Source organism: Lycium barbarum, chromosome 2 (genome assembly GCF_019175385.1).
Source record: "Lycium barbarum isolate Lr01 chromosome 2, ASM1917538v2, whole genome shotgun sequence".
In the NCBI taxonomy this organism is placed as follows: domain Eukaryota; kingdom Viridiplantae; phylum Streptophyta; class Magnoliopsida; order Solanales; family Solanaceae; genus Lycium; species Lycium barbarum.
Genome location: NC_083338.1, coordinates 133,021,279 through 133,041,245, shown reverse-complemented (window position 1 = coordinate 133,041,245; position 19,967 = coordinate 133,021,279). Strand labels below are relative to the sequence as shown.

The following is a 19,967-nucleotide window of genomic DNA, read 5'->3' as shown; positions in this document are numbered from 1 at the left end:
AAAGTAAGTCAGTCAATTTAACTGGAAATTAAAAAAAGAAAGAAAACAATGTAAGTATTTACATAATTATAACTCCACCAGTGCTTTGAAACAAAGAAAAGAGGAACCAATGTAAAAGGCCAATACATCTAGGACATTTAGTGGTCAACCCAAATGGATATCATGTCTAGCCCAATCACTGACCTCATGAGTCATGAGGGTTAGATTTGGGCTGGACGGGATCACAACCAAAGACTGGCCTTTGATCCATTTTAATGTGTTACAGAGAAGTAGTAGTAATTGGACTTGTTTTGACTTTGTTGGGAAAAAACAATGCAAATTTCAAGCTGCTGTCGGGAAAAAAACATGATTTATAAGTGCATCTATGATCTATCATTACATTTTGTAGTTTGCCAAGTTCTCCATAACTTGTTCTTGAAAACAATTAAAGGGGTTAGCTTTAAGCAATTAATGAAGTAGTGGAGTAGTAGTCACAAGTCAGCAAATTGCATTGAAACATATAATCTTAGGAAATTGGGAACATATTAATTTAATGGTATTCCATAGTCAAATTGCTCAAGTAAGCATATCAATGCGTGGCGCTTATCTGTATTCATTCTATATGAGCTAGCTATTAGCATCAGTCATAACACGTTTCTCTTTGGATTATTGGATCTTACCTAAAAGAGAAGTAATGTAGATATTTCTAAAAGAAGTAAAGTAATAAAAGAATCAAAGAATGAACCACTTGAGATGCTTCTGTACTAGCCAGATCTCTTAGTCATTCTTTAGGCTTAATACCTAGATAACTCCCTAAACTTGACATGTTTTATAAGATAGAAATTTAAATTTAGCTAGTGACCAAATAGACACTTAAACTTGATAAAAATGTGTCTTTTAAACACGTTTGTATACAAGATCAAGTGTGTGAACTTCTAATGTGTTTGATAGACCAATTATAAAATGACACGTGTAATTTATTTTTTCTATTAGTATAACTAAAACATAAAGTAATGAACAATACGAAAAAAGAAATACAACCCCACCCCATGCTACCCACCTACCCCAAAGATCATCCCCTCCATTTTCCCGTCCCTTGGACCCAGAGGCCTCCTTCACTTCATAATTATGGTGTCTTTTTCATGACTTAATTTTTAGCTCTAGTCTTGATTAATTTTATTTTTCTGAATTTGGATTTTTGGTTTAAACAAGTAATTCCTGACAGAGTAACTTTTCCGATGCAAACCCAATTGCAAAAAATCGGGTAAAATTTTAGTGATGGTGGAGACGGGATGAGTGAGTTTGAAGATTTTTTGGGCAGAGGAGAGGGCAGAATCAAAGGAATTCAATGGTAATGGCATTTTTCTACTAATTTAGACTGGAATGACCATTTCTTTCAGTTATATGCTCACCGGAGATGTGAAGAAGATAGAAGGCAATTTTATCTTCATTTTGTCTGGCTTCGTTTTCGGGAGACGAGCTCATGGGGAGTATCCATTTTTGGAGATTGTTGAATTTTTAAGGCTTTTTTCATATAAAACAAAAAAAAAAAAAAAGTTAAGAAACGCATACCCACGCGCGTAAAGCTGTTTGTGAAGCACGTGATTTGCCACATGTGACTCTTGTGTTTAAAAGACACACTTTTGCCAAGTTTACGTGTCTATCTGGTCACTGATTAAGTTTGAGTGTCTATCTTACAAAACATGTCAAGATTAAGGGGCTATCTAGATATTAAACCCATTCTTTATTATAACATTTCACTACCATGATCAAGTTCTTTTTGGAATCGGTTTTTCATATTATGATATAATATATATTCTCTATACAACCCTTCGCTTTAGTAGCCAAAATTTATCCAGAAAAACGACGTCCTTATAGAGACGTTTGACGGTAGTGGATAATAATGCATATACAAAGTTTCTTTGTTGGAGTTGATGCCTTTTTCTTATGCAATTGGATGCATTTTATATTTCCAAAATATATCTAAAGGATCCCTATAAAGTTCAAATCGTGTGAGAAGTATCTAATTGAAAGGAACATCAAACGGTGCGCCACTTCTCTCTATTCTTTCTAGCTTTTAGTTCTTATTTAAGATAACACTAATTAGCTTTATGTTCTTTCTTGTTTTTTCAGAAGTATTTCGGCAAATGGCTGCAAGGAGACCAGGGAATTATAGACCAAGAATTTGGGAAGACGATTTTGTGCAATCACAAACTAGTGTTTATATGGTAATCAAGCGACTGATCAATTTTCATATTCGGCAAGTCCAATGTGGAAAATAGAACAAACAGTGAAGACTAAGACTATTAATTCTTAATCTTAATTACGACTTTCAGGGAGAAGAATACTCAAAGCAAGCAGCAAAGCTCAAAGAAAGTGTGAGGATGATGCTTAATGAAAAAGATATGAGACTATTAGATCAACTCGATCTTGTTGCTACTTTACAAAGACTTGGCATTCACTATCACTTTGAGGTTGAGATAAAGAGAATTTTAGAGATTACTTACCTCAATAATTTTAATAATTGTCAAGATTTGAATGCCATAGCACTACAATTTCGACTCCTCAGAAAAGAAGGTTATCAAGTTCCTCAAGGTATACATTTCTTAACCCTATTTTTTTTGTCACTAGAAAGATTTTGTTGGAAATCAGAAAGATACTTGTGAAAAGTTTCATTAGCATGGAATTCATGTCGAGTGACCTTGTTCTTGTTTAGAATCCTTAATTCATGAGTTTGTAGGGAGGGAGTTATGTTAGGATCGGGAGTCCGGGATAGTGCGGAATTAGACAAAACAGTCAATTAAAGACAATAACAAAGATAACAGGAGACAAAATATTTAACGTGGTTTGGTCAACTTGACCTACATCTACAACCAAAAGAGGAGCAAATTTACTGACACCAACGGATACAAAAGAGGGTACAAGACAACAAAAGAGAGTACAAAATTAGAGCAATTAAATACTCTAATATCCCAAAACCCCCAAGAGAATAACCTCACAAGATCACTCCAAATAAGGGTTCACACAAGTGTTTCCCAACGCAACTCTCTTACAAAATACTCTCTATAGAAGAACACAAACTCAACTAAGTTCTTCTCAAATTGGTGTGTCTACTATGGAAGAGAAACCTTCCATTTATAGTAGCAAATCCTTGGGCTCCAAGTAGTAGTAAGAGAAAAGATTTTCTCCTTCACACACAAACTTGCTCTCCAAGAATAAATCAAACTTTGGCTCCAAGAAATACTGTGACCAAGTAAATTGGCACATGCCAAAGAAGGCCACATCTTACAAATCTCCACCTTGGCCTGATTTTGGCCAATATAGTAAATATGTTCGACCTTCTCCACAAAGCCCTGAAGGGCATATTTCAGAATTTCACGATGTCAGAATCAGACCAATCTCCGTCTGATGTAGAGACAGTAGCAACACCTATAATAATAGATCCCAACAACGTTCGAGACTCACATGCCTTCATAACCATAAGTACATCTTGAGAAACTTCAAGAACTCCACCTCCACCTTCATCCATATGAAATGTGTAGAGCTTCTGCTTCAAGTAGAGTCTATTCTCTACTGTCCTTTTCGTATACATGTCTTTCCACATGCCTTTAGCATTGGTCTTCGAAGCTACTTCATGTAATACATCATCAAAGAGATTTAGTATAATACTAGATCTTGCCTTTTTATCAAGGCTAGCAAACTCCTCATCCGTCATTTTTTCTGATTTGTTCTTCTTTCCTTGCAGTGCCATATCCGAACCATCTCGAACCAGGATAGCTTGCATTTTCAGCTGCCACATACAGAAGTTTGCACTTTGGTCGAATTTCTCAACATAAATCTTTGTTATCGTCATGATGACCACTAGAACAAAACCCGAATTAACTAGGTTCTGATACCAATTTGTTAGGATCGGGAGTCCGGGATAGTGCGGAATTAGACAAAGCAGTCAATTAAAGACAATAACAAAGATAACAGGAGACAAAATATTTAACGTGGTTCGGTCAACTTGACCTACATCCACAACCAAAAGAGAATCAAATTTACTGACACCAACGGATACAAAAGAGGATACAAAACAACAAAAGAGAGTACAAAATTAGAGTAATTAAATACTCTAATATCCCAAAAACTCCAAGAGAATAACTTCACAAGATCACTCCAAATAAGGGTTCACACAAGTGTTTTCCAATACAACTCTCTTACAAAATACTCTCTATAGAAGAACACAAACTCAACTAAGTTCTTCTCAAATTGGTGTGTCTACTATGGAAGAGAAACCTTCCACTTATAGTAGCAAATCCTTGGGCTCCAAGTAGTAGTAAGAGAAAAGATTTTCTCCTTCACACACAAACTTGCTCTTCAAGAATAAATCAAACTTTGGCTCCAAGAAATACATGTGACCAAGTAAATTGGCACATGCCAAATAAGGCCACATCTTACAAGTTATGTCACCACAAACAGAGATTAAAACAAGTACTAGATTCAAAGCTGGTGTTCAAGAGTACACATTGACTTATTAATACTCTACCTCCAAGGTGGGGATAAGGTCTAGATACATAATACCCTCCGCAGACCCCACTTGTAGGATTACACTGGGTTGATACTGTTGTTGTATACTCCTAAGTACCAAATTAAGGATACTGATATATTGGCAGCATTTCGAGTGACTCCTCAACCTAGAGTTCCACATGAAGAAGCTGGGATCGCGTTAGCCGTCAAATCTTCTACTCATACTTTTTTCTTCTTTATTGTAGAGGTATTTAATACACTTATGGATGAGGAAGGAAAGTTCAAGAAAATCCTTTGCATGGACATAAAGGGGGTGCTTAGTTTGTATGAAGCTTCATACCTTTCCATTGAAGATGAAAGCATTATGGACATGGCTCAAGAGTTCTCCATTCATTGTGTGAAGAAATATCTTAAGCAAAAAGTGGATGATTAGAATATTCTAGTTAAACAAGTGAGCCATGCCTTGGAAATGCCACTGCATTGGAGGATGCAGAGACTAGAGACAAGATGGTTCATAGATAATGTACATGAAGAAACAGAGTGTTTTAACCCCATCCTGCTTGAGCTCGCTAAGTTGGATTTCAACATGGTCCAAGCTTTGTATTTGGATGAATTGAAACATCTTTCAAGGTTAGTCATATATCTTACTTTCCTTTTCTTCTTCTTCTTTAGTTTAACCATATGGCATTCGGAATGCACTTATCCGATTAATTTAGAATCAGGCCGCATAAGGTTGATGTAAGAGAAAAGACGCTCCCTACGAGAAATTCCTCAAATCCCAAGTGTAGTTGTATTGGGTAGAAAATTGGCCCGGGGTCGCATGCAAGACCGGGTGCTGGGGTGATCCGAGAAATTCTCACAGCTGTAACCCACTCCCACCAATTCCGGTCACATCCGCTGTTCTAGATCAGAGAGCCACTGACTATGCTTGGGGGTAACCTCACGTCACATCATCCCTATGTTAGGGTGGAAAAGTCTTGTTTTGTTTTTTCATATAGATAGCTTATCATGTAAGCTAAGACATCTTCACTTCCTCTCTTGTAGCCTATCTCTTATTTTTCTCTCAAGAGCAATATACATCCGGGCATATCATTTATCTTAGAATATCTATTTGTCTTGCATTATCTTGTTATTAAACTCGGTTCTTTTGATATAGCTATTATAGTCACAGACACTGACCCCGAAAGGAGAGTTTTCGGGATTGGATACAACCTACTTGTCTTTAAATCCTTAAAATACAAATCTTTAACTGATTATCCGTTTTCATCGGAAAACAATATAGTTTTTGAACCCCCTTTTATAAAATCATGATTCCTCCACTGTTCGAATACGAGATATCTGCTAATTACTCCAACGATACTTCATAACAACTACTCATATGCATGTTTGTTAAATAGTGGAGTAGTATTTAAGTACTAATTTTTCAGGTCAACCGTGTGCCGAATTTATTTCATAAGGACTTAAGTTAGATGCGTTGTACTGTAAAGATTTTTGACATATTATTAGTTATCATTCTAGTAAATTATCAATTAATATTTATTATAGAGATTTATTTATGATTACATAACAAGTATGCACCCTTATTGTTTAAATTTTATTTTATATTATCAGTACATAGTAGTACTTAAACTCTTTCATAATATAAATATGTCATTATTTTAACAAATACCCTTTCAGGAAGAAGATGGATGTATTCCCAGTGTTAATTCTCACCCTTTTAAATTTTTATTTTCTAGGTGGCACAAAAATATAAATCTCGCAGAGATGATGGGGTTTACAAGGGATAGTTTGGTGAAATGTTTTTTATGGAGTGTGGGATTCTCTTTTGAACCAAAGTTTTGGTACTGTCGAAAATTGTCAACAAAACTTGCTGAATTAATTACAACCATTGATGACATGTATAAGCATCATGGTACCTTGGAAGAACTTGCCATATTCACTGACATGGTTGACAGGTTTGTTCCTTAAATCTTCAAACTCTACAATATTATAATTAGAACATCCATAATTATGCCTTGAGTTTAGTTTGAAAATAATTCTTTCATCACTATTGCTCCCAAACGCACACGCAAGTATACGTGGTCGTACAAGTAATATAGACTATTAAATCCAGATATCAATCCCACAGAGACTTAGATTCTACTGTTAAACTAATTCAAATCCGAATAAAACTATTCAAGAAAGTGAAAATCAAGGTGTTTGTTGTAACTAAACTAAAACTGAAAAGTAAACAATTTATGATGGGTGTTTTTGTGACTGAGAGTATTTTGACAACGACTGTAAGATTTATCAGATGAGAGAAAGATCTAGGGTCATGGTTTTCGACAATCCAGTTGATCTTCGGACAATTCCACCTATATTATTTCCTGGGTTACTAGTTGACGGGTTAATTATAACTTTATGACATTCTCTCGAATAACTCACAAGCCTGTAGATGTTACTATAACGCCTATATCTCTATGGTCATCAGAGGTAACAAGAACGCATTTAATTCTCCATATTCAACTAAGTAGGACTAAAGGGTATATCTCTATCCTCAGTAGCGAAACGATTAAATCGAACAAACTCTATTTATTCTTATTACGTACGTGAACTCCCTTTTTCAAGTCCAATTCACGCACCACAGATAGTGTCTAACTATTGGCCAGATAATCAAACAATTAAGATCAAGAATAAATAAGCAACCCAAAATATGGAAATTTAATTGATAGAAATAGCCACCAAATCAACTATCATGTCTTTCACCACAACACTAGATTTAAGAAGTTTAGCTACTCATGATTCTCAATGAACAAGAAGAATTCATGAATAATCTAGGGTTGAAAAAGATGAAAAATAAAATAAACCTAGAGAGAAATTAGAATGGTTGCTTACAAGTCTTCCAAATATCCTAGCACACCGTTTCCCGCTAATAAAACGTCTATATATAGTCTAGGGTAAAAACAAAAAAATAAGTAAACCTAATCCCAGTCGAACCGGGAAAACTGCCCATCGCTGTGCTTTTCTTCCGCGATGCAGAAGGATAGCCTGATGCACTTCTGCTTTTCTTCCGCATCGCGCATGAAAAGCCTGATGGTAAATTTTGGCCAGGAGCTGGTTTTGTCCGCTTTCTTCACGCGATGCGGATGAAAAGCGGGACCTTCAGTTCAATTTTTTTCCTTTTAGTTCATCACTTGTGGTCTTCGACTCGTCACCTCGTGTAATCATCATATGCTCCAAAATCAATCACTTTTAGCCCGGTTTTCCATCGTTTGTCTTCATCGTACCTATACACATGAAATATAATGACATAAGTTCAAATACGATGATTGCATCATGGATTAAGCGATAAAAGTCATAAGAATATGATGTAAAATGACACGAAACATGATATTTGTGCCAAATATCAATCACTTTCATTGTAGATGGGATATCAATGCAATGGAGCAGCTACCAAGCAGCATCAAGATGTGTTTTTTAGCTCTTTTTAATTCTATCAACGAGTTGGCCTATGACATTCTAAAAGAACAAAATATTAATATCCTCCCTTACTTTAGAAAATCGGTATGAGCAATTTTCCGCCAGAGCTTTCTTAATTTATATTTCTTGTTATGTCTTTTGTATTTATTAATGGATTTTTCTTAACATATTGCAGTGGATAGACTTTGTAAAACTTATTTGGTGGATGCAAAGTGGTATTATATATGATCAACACACCCCAAGTTTTCATGAGTTTTTGGACCATGCTTGGGTTTTAATTTCTGGTCCTTGTTTAATAAAGCATGCCTACATTTGTACCATGGATCCTATAAAATAAATGACTTGGATCTTCTTGAACAAAACCCCCCTTTAGTTCAATGGCCATCACTCATTGGTCGTCTTGCTGATGTCTTGGCAACTTCTCCGGTAATTAAGATTTTACTTTTTTCTATGATTTTTTTTTTCTATGATCACTGGTCGATGAATTTGTTGTTTCTTGTGTGGCTATTTAAGGATGAAATTGAGAGAGGTGATGCTCCAAAATCAATCCAATGTTACATGATGGAAACAGGAAATTCAGAAGAAAATGTTCGAGGTTATTTGAGGGATTTAATTGGACAAACATGGAAGCAAATGAACAAAGAAGTACTAATGGATCGAACTACGTCTTTCTCCAAAGATTTTGTTAGAACTGCAATGAATTTTGCTAGGATTTCACAATGCATGTACCAATATGGAGATGGCTATGGTAGACCAGATGGAGAGACAAAGAGGCGCATATTATCCTTATTTTTCGAACCAATTCCTCTGTGATAATATTCGACACTTGTATAATCGATGAATATCATAAGCACTTTGGATTTTTATCCCACATATTTTACCAAGAATTTAAGTTATATGTATTGATAATGTAATTTTTATCTAATATTAAGGGCGGCTGTTTTTATGGAGTCTGGCGCCAAAATGGCACAAAATTGGATCAAAATTTCCAAAAAGGGTTGTGAAATTGTGATAGACCAAAAGGGGTTAATCGTGCACTGCTACACGATTTACCCCCAATTCATTAACGCCCTGCTTTCCGTCTGTTAACTTAAAAAAAAAAAAAAGTTAAGGGGCAAATCGTGGATCAGTACACGATTTGCAAAATTAATTTTGGCAGATCGTGTCCATGTACACGTTTTACCTTAATATATTTTGCAACTCGTGTGTAGGAACAACTTATGACTTGCTAGGGAATCATCATTTCATGATAACAATATAATCATTCGGTGGATTACTATACCAAAACTCATCATTCTCATGAAATGAAACATAAATTTCCAATACAGCCCTATAAGCATTTTGAGGAATTTTAAACTCCTTTGACACATATGTGGAATTCTCAACCTCAAATCATCATTTAACCGCAAATGTATTTCATGTTCTTCTTACCATCACCATATGTTTCTTCAACAGGATAAAAGTGAATATAAAGTTTCACATGATATACACCAGTATGTAAATCGTGTGCATGTACTTAACGGAAGGAAAGCAGCGCGTTAATGAATTGGGGGTAAATCGTGTAGCAGTGCACGATTAACCCCTTTTGGTCTGTCACAAATTCCACGACCCCTTTTGGAAAATTTGGTCCAATTTTGTGCCATTTCGGCGCCGGACTCTGTTTTTATGTCCGGTTCGATAGAATGAGGATCTATCCCACCATCTTTTATTTTTGATGTACTCGCATTTGATTTGAATAATAATTGAGAAAACATCTTTAAAAAAAAAAAAAAAAAAAAAAAATGATAACACTTTACCAACCGATGCTTATGACTATGAGGGAGATTTGCCTAAAGAGTAGAAGGCTCGTTTGGAAATTTCCAATATAAGACAATTGGGCTGTTCGTAAGAACACAGTGCAAATGGTTTCTGGCCCAAATAGAAATCAAATTGGTTTTAAAATGGGAAAACGACTTAATAATACTACTTAAGACTCTATATTATAAAACATAAAAATATTTTTTCTTATTTACAAAACATATCAACAAAATTACAAAGTATACCAAATAGAATACCAGATTTGAACTTAATGAGATACCCACGATTTTGGGCATTTTTTAAGGAAAATAATCTGATTTTAAATGTGGATTTAATTATAGGATAGTTACCAATCAACTTCTTCTCCTTTTTTAAAAGATTCTTCTCTCTCTCTCCCCCTCTATGATAGATACCACTTCTAGACCTAAAATTCATCTTCTCTCATAATATAAATTTTCAAACCAATATTACAAAATATTTTTTTATTACTGACATGTGTATTAATTGTATATAAAAATTGATTTGTATCGTTTTGAGATATTTGAGATCATTGTGTGTTTGAAATCTGTATAAATGTTGAAAACTAGTATATGTATGAAATGTGTATGGAATCAGCTATATACTATCATTTTTTTGATATATGTAGCATAGTGTGTATGGAATGCGAATAAATTCGATATAAATTAATCTAAAAATGTTGAAAATTATACGGGTATGGAATGTGGTTTGTATCAATCAAAAAACTTAATATACATATATACTTTCTCATAATCTATACATACTTTGATTAGATTTTATACAATTTATATGTACTTTATCATAATCAAAATATACATACAACTTTTATACATATTTCATACATAAAAATTATAACGAATTTATACATTTATACATATTGCATACAAAATTTACACAAATTTATTTTCTGGTGTATGAACTTTGTATGGAATCTGGTTTGTATCAATTACAAATTTATTATACATATTTTCTCAAAATTTATACATACTTTGATTAAATTTTATACAATTTATATGCACTTTATCATAATCAAAATACACATAATTTTAATACATATTTCATATACAAAAATTATAACAAATTTATACAGTTATACATATTGCATATAAAAATTATACATATATGTTTTCTGATGTATATAAAAACTACCTTGTAGTATTGACTTTTTGAATAAAAGTTGAAGAAAATTAGAGAACAATATCTCTTAATTTTGAATGGGGAGATAAAAGTGGATGAAATAAGGGAGCATGGAGAAAATCAGGTCACAATATATTTAATTTTGATTGGAGAAAGAAAATTGGATAACATAATGAAAGCAATCTCCTTACCTTATTTAATATGTTTTATTTAATTCTTTCTAATTTACCTGATTTGTATAGATTTTGTCGCAAATCTATTGATATATTTTGTAAACTAAAAAGTATTGTCATATTCCGTAAATATAACCTCTAAGTATGTACATATACGTTTTTTGCCCTTTTAAAATTGGGGAAATAACTCATATAACGACCCAAACATCTAATTGGCAGACAATGTAACCCACTATATCATCGGTGTATCGATATATATGTTCTGTATAGCTATACGACCCACACATCTAGTTTGCGCCCAATGTAGTAGCCCTCTATATTATCTGGGAATAGATAATGTATTTGTTCTGTAAAACTATATATAAACACTACGTATACCCTGTATAATCATGTATAAACACATAAAAACAACTCAAATAACAATGTATACATAATATATATGTTCTGTATTGCTATCTATAAACATTACATATACTACAGTGCTAAATATGAATCCTAACAAACTGTGAAACAAAATGGTAGCAAAACCCATAAGAAGAGCTTCGACGACCTTCACCGATGCTCTGGACATCACTAACCTATCCAAAGTAAAGACTATGCGGATGCAGATCAATATATAGTTGTTCTACTATTCAAGAAATTTATACTCCTACCGAAAGAGGAAAAAGGAAAATGTAAAAAGAAAGGAGAGATTGCAAGAAGACGTCCTCAAAACTACACAATAAATAAAACAAACAAATAAAGAAGAAAGCTTTGTGAAGTTGCCTTATTATTTTTGTGTTTGTTTCTCTGTGAACTTTTTCTTGTCGTATTAGAAACTAGTTATTAATAGCAAGTGACGGTTGGAAAAGAATTAGAAACTAGAAGTTAATAACAAGCAAGCAGGGCATTGATTGGGCTACACGGCCAATTATTAAAGGGTTTGACCACATTTGGTAAGTTGGATCACCGCATGGTACAGTGCTGTAATTATCTCTTCAAGATTCCAAGTTCCAAACTTTTTCATTTTTAAATTTCTTTACACTTTGGTCTAAATTTTTTCCTTTTACGATTCTTTTTCTTTAGTTTATTCCAAAAAGATTACGCAATTATATGTCTCGTGGTGTTTTAAATAACACGATTATCTCGATTTAATCTATCATTCCCCAATAATAAAACCTCTAACAATGTATTAAGCAATATATTTTTAATTTTAACCAAAATAACGGAATCCTCCCATAACAAACAAAACTTACTCAGCAAAACTAAATTCAAGTATCCAACCACTCACATAAAAACATAAACTCATTTCTAGTCCCTAAAAATGCGACTCGTAATATTTTCTAGTGCATGGAATTATCTTAGTGCAAAACAAAAAGAGAACCAAACAACCACTCATTTAAAGAGAGAAAAGGAACAGAAAAGAGAACTTTAATTTCAATAATTATTATCTTAATAATGCATATCCATTCATTCCCTTTGTTATATGCTGGTAATTTCTCCTTTGCATTGACTTGCCTTTTTGCACTCTGCTTCCTTTTGTTTACCCCACAAAACACCATAAAGTCCCATCACTAGCAATATTGCTCCACAAACACTGTCAATTTTTTCAGAGGAGCAAACAATTAGTTAATCCACTTGATAAAGTAGTGCTACTTATAGTATAGGGGGTAAAATATTTAATATAAGGCTAACTGTTTCTTGCCCAAAATGTGAATTACGTATATTATAATGGCCTAAATAGAGGAATCTAATTTTTCTACAACTCAATAATGACATTTGTTTAAAGAAATCGAGAGAAAAGTATCTGATTTTTTTCTTCACACCCGTTGAAATGCATTCTTTTGTTGGATTTTAAGTGAACGTGAGATATTTTGTGCACTAATCTATTCTTTTTTTCAGCTAAACACCGTTTTACAAAAAACTGAAAAACCACTTTAGAGTGCTTTCAAGTTTTACAAAAACTAAATTATTTCTTTAGTAGCGATTAGTTGATAGAAGTTTCTCGAGTTTAAATTGAAAAATTGTTTCGAAGCTTCTTAAAAACAAAAGCCAAAATTTATGTACTTTAGAATTAAGTGAACTTCCTATGTTAAAAGAAAAAATATATCATTATATTTTAACTAGAATGAAAAGGAAAATTAGAAGTATGAACCTTCCCAAATGAGGAGTCTCCTTCCAAAAGATAGATGAAAAAAAGGCTGTAAATATTAAAGCTATTGGGGTAAACATAGCTGTAAAAACTGGTCCTTTTATCTCTATTACCCATGCTCTTAGCCAATATGATAGCCCAGTGACCAGCACACCCTGCCAATTTTCAACAAAATTATAACGCAGATAGAAAACTAAAAACTGAAACAATTAAAGAAAAAATGGAATTAATTTTCTTACACAATAAGCCACAGAGAGAAGATTGAAATTGAAACCTAATTTCCATGCAGCAATGTCCCTCTTTACTGAAATAGCCCAAATTGCAGATTGAATGCAGCTAAAGAGGCATTGAAGAGTTGTAAGCCTTAATTTTGCTGGATATTGTTTCATAATTGGACCCTGTTAGAAAACAAATTGAAGAATATTTTTTAATTTCAACTGCAGGTCCATCTACGTGCGCACGTTCCTTTATGAATGTAAAATGAGTCTTTTTTTTTTTTTCTGGTTAACAAATGAGCCTTTAATTTAGCATAAGGTTCCACAATATATGGTACTAGCTAGTGACTCTTAATTCTTATAGGTATAGCTTGCGAACTTTTTTCATTTTTATGGGGTTTTAAGTTTTGTTGATTCTCTAAAAAAGAATTATATTAATTATAAAATAATTAGAGATATTTTTTATGGTAAACATTAATAGGTTAAACTTCGTACTCAGTCAAATAGGTTACATAAATTGAAATAGATGGGGTAACTAACTTGCTATTAATTGCAGGTTAAACTACACTAGTAGTTTAGAATTTTTTAAATTATGTTGTTAATATACTACCCTCACCGACCCAATTTATGTGGCGGTGTTTGACCGAGTATAAAGTTTAAGATAGAAAAAAGACTTTCAAATTTTTATCTAAAACAAATGATAGACATTTGTGTAATAATAGTCAATAAGTCATCTCATTAAGGCTACATGAGAAATTTAAAGTTAAATTGATTCTAAATAAAGAAGTACGACATTTTTTTGGAATAGACTAAAAAAGAAAATATAACATAACAGGTATTGGATAAGTGTAGGAATAGACCTGGAGAATAAGGTACAATGACCACATGGTATTGGCTGAGAGCATGATGATAGAACCTTTAGTCCATTCCCCTTTGGGGGTGCCAATTGAAGTTTGATAATGAACTTCTTTATGACTTTCTGGATATAAAGGAGGTCCATTCACAAAAGCATAAACTACAGCCCCAGTAACGCACACAACTGAACCAATAATCTTAGCTATTCCATGGCTTTGCTTGTAACAAATGCTCTCCATCCTTAAAATCATGAAAAACAAAGTACTTAATTAATATTTCACGATGAGGACACGACAACACAACAACCACGCGATTCCAAGCAAATCGGAGTTGATTATGTGAATCCTTACTGTTGATCAGGTCGCTCCATAAAACTTTTGATCACCCATCATAGCAATCTTGTTTTTTTTTTTGTTTTTTTTTTGGCTTAACATTTAGGAAAGTACCTGAAGCATAAAGCTAAGATGAAGGTAATAACAGGGATTGTGTTAGTGCTTGCAGATGCAAATGTCGCTGATATGTAACCTAGTGAAACATAGCATAGATCCAGGCTCAAAGTAATCCTGAAAATTAATTCCACATGTTAATACAACTTAGTCAATAAGAAGTCTAATTCTATCAACCATAGTAACGTTGTACTACTAGTATTAATGCAAATATAACTTCTAGTGAACAATTAGAGGAGAATGTATGGCTGGTCCAATGAGTCAACTGGATCCATTACTTTCAACATGAACTATATATATATATATATATATATATATATATATATATTAAAATAAAAAAAATAATCAAAACATATAATAAGATTACTGTCATTCTAGATACAACTGACTCAATCCTATATTTGCCTCTTATTTAAAGTTACTAACTTTTATGGATGCTACACATTTTACCACATATGTACCGCTCGCATGCATCATTGATCATACATATGCAAATATAGACAAGAAATTAAAGGAATCCTTACCCAAATAAGGACATAAAGAATATCTTCACTAGTAAGGTGAATGAAAGGGAAGCTGTCTTGTTACTGTGAATCAAAGAAGATAACAAGCATATTAGCCTAAGATTCAAGTGTATATAACTATATATAATTCATATATAGAAGATGAATTTTTTTTTACCTTTCGAGGAAAATAGCGAAGGGAGCCAAGGCTAGGGTTGCGAATGCTTGTCGATAAACCACAAACACGTAAGGGTTCATGCCATTGGACATGGATGCTTTAGAAAACAAAGCCATGCCTGCATATAATAATTGTATAGAGAGCATTGCCAAGTAGGGTTGATATCTCTTCAAAACCATAGCTTTTTCCCTAATTTTTCACAGCTTGTTGATACTTCTTGTCAATATTTTATTTATGTTCTATCCTCCTTTTATTATAATTTCCCCCAAGGAATTTCTTTAAGGTACAAGTAAGTGTGTGGTTCACATATATATTCGCTTTCATGATTTGACATTTCCCATAAATTAAACATGATGACTAAAGTTTTATAACTTTGTTGTGGATGTAGCACTGCGGATAACCTTTAATTTCTATTTTTACAAGAAGAATGTTGATATAAAATTGCTCAACCTCTTAGAAAAGTTAGTGTTTGGGTAAAATGTAATCACGCAAGATATACTAATTTGTCACTAACTTCTACTATATCATTTTGGCATTACATGACAAAACCCTTTTGACTTAAGTTCAAAAATGAAAAGCAGTATATAATATCACTATTGTTGTACGGAGAAATTTTATCGTACTTAGAATTCGTGTATAACAAAAAATGTGAAGAAAACTATTTCCACTCAAAAGAAAAACATCCCTTTTCACGAATGTCCTAATTACTGTAAAATGTAGGGATCTAGTAGTTCAGTTGGTTGACTACCTGAACTTTCATCTATTGGTGAGGGTTCGAATCCCCACATTGTAATCCCCTTCTCCAATCCCATATGTAATAAAAAAAATTACTGTAAAACCGCAAAATGTGGGGTCTGGAGAGGGTAGAGTGTATGCAGACCTTACTCCTATCAATGTAGGATGGTTGTTTCCGAAAGACCCTCGGCTCAATAGAAAGCATAAACAGAGGTATTATGAAAATGTTTTTTCTTTTCAACATCAAATTAAATATATCAAAATTTTATTTTTGGGGGTTCCTACATCTTCCTATTTATGGTTAGATTTTCTAAAGTATATACTCCTAATTAATCATTTAACCTTTGTTATCATAATATCATTATTATACGATTGATTAACTGTAATGGACAAAATAGTTGAGATGCATATGGCATAGTATGTATTGTAGAAATTTCTTTTGAGATGTGCACTGAATCTGAATATAACTGAAAAAAATTATTCTAAAGAAGATTTTACAATCAACGAAAATCCTAAGTTTGAAGTGTTTCATTATCCACTTCATTCGGGGGATTTTCACTCATATGAATATCTTCTTGATATATAGTGTTTCATTCTCCACTTTTTCGAATTTAATGACATCTCATGTCGATGAATTTTTTCCTGATATGAATTATGGAATTCTTGATCAAGTATATTTGCAAATTGCAATAGACAACGCAATACATTAGTTGCAATACAAATTTGTTAGATTATGTAAATATTTAGTCAAATATATTTTGTAATCTTCTATTTTACGATAGCGTATGTTAGAATTAATTAGTCAAATTAGTTCCTAATTTGTAGCCTACATTTATGTTGTAAATGCTGTATATTAACCTATTCAAGGAATGAGAATAATCATGGCAAATATTCTCTTACATGGTATCAGACTAGGTCTCTCCTAAATCCCTAGCATCCTAAACCCTAGCCTCCGACCCCCCCCCCCCCCCCCCCCCTTTTTCGTTTTCCTCCTCCTCGGCCCTTCCTCCCCCTCTTCTCCATGGCTGACGCGTCCAAGTTGCATCCTGCGACTACAGTCACCAATATCAAATCATGCATTCCTATTGTTCTTGACTATAAAGGAAGCCAATACAATAATTGGACTACCCTCTTCAAGCTCCATTGCCGAGCGAACTTGGTGATCGACCACATCCTACCTCCTGCCTCCCCCACCGTGCCACCACCGGCAACTGCAGCCGAGAAACTTGCTACAAAGGCTCTATGGGAACGGCTAGATGACATTGTTCGGCAATGGATATATGGTACGATATCGAATGATCTTCTCAACACGATCATTCATCAAGAGGACACCGCAGCCGAGGCTTGGAATCGCCTTGTTCATCTCTTTCAGGACAACAAATCGGCTAGGGCTCTTGCTCTTGATGCAAAATTCACCAACACCAAATTGGTGGATTTTCCGAATGTGAAAGCATACTGCACCAGGCTGAAAGTTCTTGCAGACAATCTCGCCAACGTCGGCCACAACGTTTCCGACGAACGACTTGTGCTTCGTCTTCTGCGAGGGTTATCGGAAGAATATAAAACTTTTCGAACGACGGTGCAGCACCGTACTCCTCTCCCATATTTTGACGTTGTCCGGTCGATGCTCGAACTTGAGGAAGACAGCCATGGCGAGGACGCCATTCACAACTCCGGGTCGAATGCTGCTCTCGTTTCCCACAATATTAATCCTCATAATTTCTCTGGTAATGGGCAGCCCAACAATTCTGAAAATACCTTCAACAATCGAGGAAATTCTCACAATCGTGGAAAGAAGAACAACTGCGATCGCAGCGGCGACAATCACAACAACAACCGCGGTGGCGCCGGGAATGGGCAAAGCAACATCGGGGGCAGCCGGAACAATGCCCAGGCCAACCAGCCCGCCGCGTCGCAGCACCAGGGAGCCACTGCCCCATCGTGGTATTTTCCACCGTGGGCTGCTTGGGGGCCACAGCCGTGGGCCACCCCACCGTGCTCGTACCCCACCGCAGGGTGGCAGCAGCCTCACGGCTGGCAGCAATCACACCCAGCCCCGTCGCAGCAGGGAGTTCTTGGTGCTCGTCCTCCACAGGCGTTCTACTCGGCAGCCCCGTCATTACATGATGGGTATGCGCCCACGGATATTGATCAGGCTACGCACACAATGTCTTTGAATCCGCCCGATGACAACAATTGGTACATGGACACTGGAGCCACATCTCACATGACCAACTCCCAAGGTACTCTCTCGCCTTACTATCAATTGAGCAAAAATAATGGCATTGTTGTTGGTAATGGTAACATGATTCCGATTCGTTGTTATGGTCATACATCCCTTCAAGTAAATCCTTCCTTAAACTTGAAAAATGTTTTACATGCACCTAAACTCATCAAAAACCTTATTTCCGTTTGTAAATTTACTATCGATACTATGGTTTCTGTTGAATTTGATCCTTTTGGCTTTTCTGTGAAGGATTTACGGACGAGGAGCAAACTCATGAGATGTGAGAGTTCGGGTGATCTTTATCCATTCTTCCAAAAGTATCGAGCCATCTCGCCCTCTGCACCATCTGCTTTTACTGTCATCTCTCCTCATATTTGGCACTCCCGTTTAGGTCATCCCGGGGATGTAATTCTTAGTTCTTTACGTAGTAGTAATTTGATTGAATGTAATAAGGCTCAAAACAATGTTTGTCATTCTTGCCCTTTGGGGAAATTAATTAAAATGCCTTTTTATGACTCTCTTTCAATTACTACTAGGCCTTTTGACATTGTTCACAGTAATTTATGGACTTCACCTGTTCTTAGCTCTTCTGGTCACAGATATTATGTTTTGTTTCTTGACAATTATACTAATTTTCTTTGGACTTTTCCCATCAAAACAAAGTCCCAAGTTTATGATTGTTTCTTGTCTTTCCGGATTTTCATTCGCACTCAATTTGAAAAAGAAATCAAAACCTTTCAATGTGACAACGGGCGTGAATTTGATAATGGTCCCTTTCATAAATTTTGTGAACAAAACGGGATGCTTTTCCGATTTTCTTGCCCGCACACCTCACCCCAAAATGGTAAGGCGAAACGGAAAATTAAATCCATAAATAATATTGTTCGTACACTCCTTGCCCATGCATCTATGCCCCCCTTCTATTGGCATCACGCCTTGGCCATGGCAACGTACCTACACAATATTCTCCCTTCTAAAACCTTAGCATATAAGACACCCACTCAGATTCTTTATCAAAAGAATCCATCATACTCTCATCTCCGAGTTTTTGGTTGTCTATGTTTTCCTCTCTTTCCGTCCACACAAATTCATAAGCTACAATCTAGGTTCACTCCGTGTGTTTTCCTGGGGTATCCTTCTAATCATCGGGGGTACAAATGCTATGATTTATCGAGCCGCAAAATAATCATAGCTCGGCATGTGTGGTTTGATGAAAACTCCTTTCCATTTTCACAAATAAATAGTCCATCTTCTACCTCATATGAGTTTTTGGGTGATGATAATTCCCCATTGAGAAAACATTTGTTGCATGACCAGGCCGCTGCTCCGCCTCCTGCAACCCAACACCCGAGCTCACCCATCTCCCCTCCTCCCTCGTCGTCTGTCCAGCAAAACCCTTCCACCACCCCAGCTGCCCGCCAGATCCTTCCCAATCCTTCCGCGGTCCAGCTGACAGTCCCGCTACTGCCAGCCCCTCCGTCTCCCTCGCTACCAGCCCCCCACTCGCTGCCAGCCCCCCACAATGGAAGCAGCCCCATCCCTGCCAGCCCCCACCTGTTCCTCGCATGACTACTCGTAGTCAACATGGGATATTTAAGCCGAAAT

The 19,967-nt window shown here is 35.2% G+C and overlaps 2 protein-coding genes across 3 annotated transcripts; one reads left to right on the top strand and one right to left on the bottom strand.

Annotated features, from left to right (window-relative positions):
- The first annotated feature begins 2,126 nt into the window (after positions 1-2,126).
- On the top strand, positions 2,127-8,873 carry LOC132628933 (terpene synthase 10-like). The gene is made up of 8 exons (XM_060344683.1): positions 2,127-2,207; positions 2,316-2,574; positions 4,635-4,801; positions 4,922-5,118; positions 6,225-6,443; positions 7,893-8,031; positions 8,123-8,159; positions 8,201-8,873. Exons 1-8 carry the CDS (start codon positions 2,127-2,129, stop codon positions 8,758-8,760), a joined length of 1,659 nt encoding a protein of 552 aa, XP_060200666.1. The 3' UTR covers positions 8,761-8,873.
- A 3,216-nt stretch (positions 8,874-12,089) lies between these two features.
- LOC132622482 (WAT1-related protein At1g43650) lies at positions 12,090-15,658 on the bottom strand. 2 transcript variants are annotated; one of them, XM_060337108.1, is made up of 7 exons: positions 15,401-15,658; positions 15,244-15,306; positions 14,720-14,836; positions 14,279-14,513; positions 13,478-13,601; positions 13,207-13,358; positions 12,090-12,648 (listed from the first exon to the last, which is right to left on the bottom strand). In XM_060337108.1, exons 1-7 carry the CDS (start codon positions 15,577-15,579, stop codon positions 12,595-12,597), a joined length of 924 nt encoding a protein of 307 aa, XP_060193091.1. In that variant the 5' UTR covers positions 15,580-15,658; the 3' UTR covers positions 12,090-12,594. The 2 variants fall into 2 exon arrangements, with proteins under 2 accessions (XP_060193091.1, XP_060193086.1); XM_060337103.1 differs by having other exon boundaries at positions 12,104-12,648; positions 13,443-13,601.
- Between the last annotated feature and the right edge of the window lie 4,309 nt (positions 15,659-19,967).